Source organism: Nicotiana attenuata, chromosome 2 (genome assembly GCF_001879085.1).
Source record: "Nicotiana attenuata strain UT chromosome 2, NIATTr2, whole genome shotgun sequence".
Taxonomy (NCBI): domain Eukaryota; kingdom Viridiplantae; phylum Streptophyta; class Magnoliopsida; order Solanales; family Solanaceae; genus Nicotiana; species Nicotiana attenuata.
Genome location: NC_031990.1, coordinates 1,126,758 through 1,128,019, shown reverse-complemented (window position 1 = coordinate 1,128,019; position 1,262 = coordinate 1,126,758). Strand labels below are relative to the sequence as shown.

General features: G+C 30.4%; 1 protein-coding gene across 1 annotated transcript in view; it reads right to left on the bottom strand.

The window, feature by feature from the left end:
• The window catches only part of LOC109242865 (tropinone reductase-like 3), a 3,886-nt gene extending 3,115 nt beyond the window's left edge, over positions 1-771 (bottom strand). Inside the window, exon 1 of the mRNA XM_019409747.1 lies at positions 451-771. Within this exon, the coding sequence (XP_019265292.1) occupies positions 451-582 (132 nt within the window). The 5' untranslated portion in view covers positions 583-771. The remainder of the gene's footprint in view (positions 1-450) is intronic.

Sequence of the window (1,262 nt, the reverse complement as noted above, 5' to 3'; positions counted from 1 at the left end):
CCGTGCACTCCTCTCAACCTCCGCTACCTATACAGATTCCCAATTTCGCACCTCGGACATTCTTGGTCGGACCGCAATTCTGATCCACCAGAATTCAAACATAAAGTCAACAAGAAAACAATGGTCCTATGCCTTTTGTCTGACACAATTTTTCTAGTACAAAATGCATATATAACTACAAAAAGCTGCAATTCCTAGTAATTTTATCTAGCTTTAACATGTGTATATTATTTTCATAAAAATTAAGAAAATTAATATCCTAATTGAAAACTAGATGAGCTTATCATCATTTGCCAAATTTTCCCACTGATTTAGTAGGGAGTATATGCAACCAGATGACTGAAAGGAAAAAAAAAAAAAAAGCATCAAACTATAGCAAAATCTGAAATACTCAAATGAAGAATTCTCCAAAAATTGGCAAAAAAAAGAATTGGGTGAAGAAAAAAAAACCTGTTTACGAGAGGAGATAACAACAGAAGCACCTTCTAAAGCAAGCCTCTCAGCAATACTAAAACCAATACCCTGTGTTGAAGCTGTGACAATCACCACTTTCCCTTCAAATCTTTTTCCAATTTTCTCCATTGATATATTTGATTAGATGCTTAACGTTTTTGACAATATAATATAGAAAGAAGTAGAGTACTAGTATAAGTCAATAGGAGCAAGCCAAAACTGATTTCTTTTCTAGGGAAGTGGAATAGTAGTAGTAATTGTTTTTCTTCTTGGAAAGTCGGGGATATTTCTTTCTTTTCAGATTTGGAGCTTTTAACTTGAGTCGTCTTTTGAAAAATATATTTATATATTAAGTTTAAAAATAATAAAATATTAAATTTTTCTTTGGCCTAGTAATTATAAAAACGGTTACACGCCAACAAGTAATTAAACTCAAAATCTTAATTCTCAAACGTATTAAGCTACGTCTATTGAAACTAAATTATTTTTTACTAGTAAGACACAAGGTATTCTATCTAGCGATTATCAGTAGCAAAGTAAAATGTATTGAATATGTGTTCCTTTCGTATGATTTAGATTTATTTTTTTGAATATTTAATCTTCTATAGACTTTATTCTTGAGTCTCAACTTGGTTAATATCTTTCCACTCGTGTGATTTATATTTTTTTTTTATCTTTGCTTAGTTTCTTTTACGTTGCTATAGAATAGTTGATGGATCTATACTCTGGCCATCTTTCATATTTCATTAATTCATCACCCTTTAAAAAGTTAAAATATCTAGAGAGTTTTGCTAAGTCCTATAAAAGTA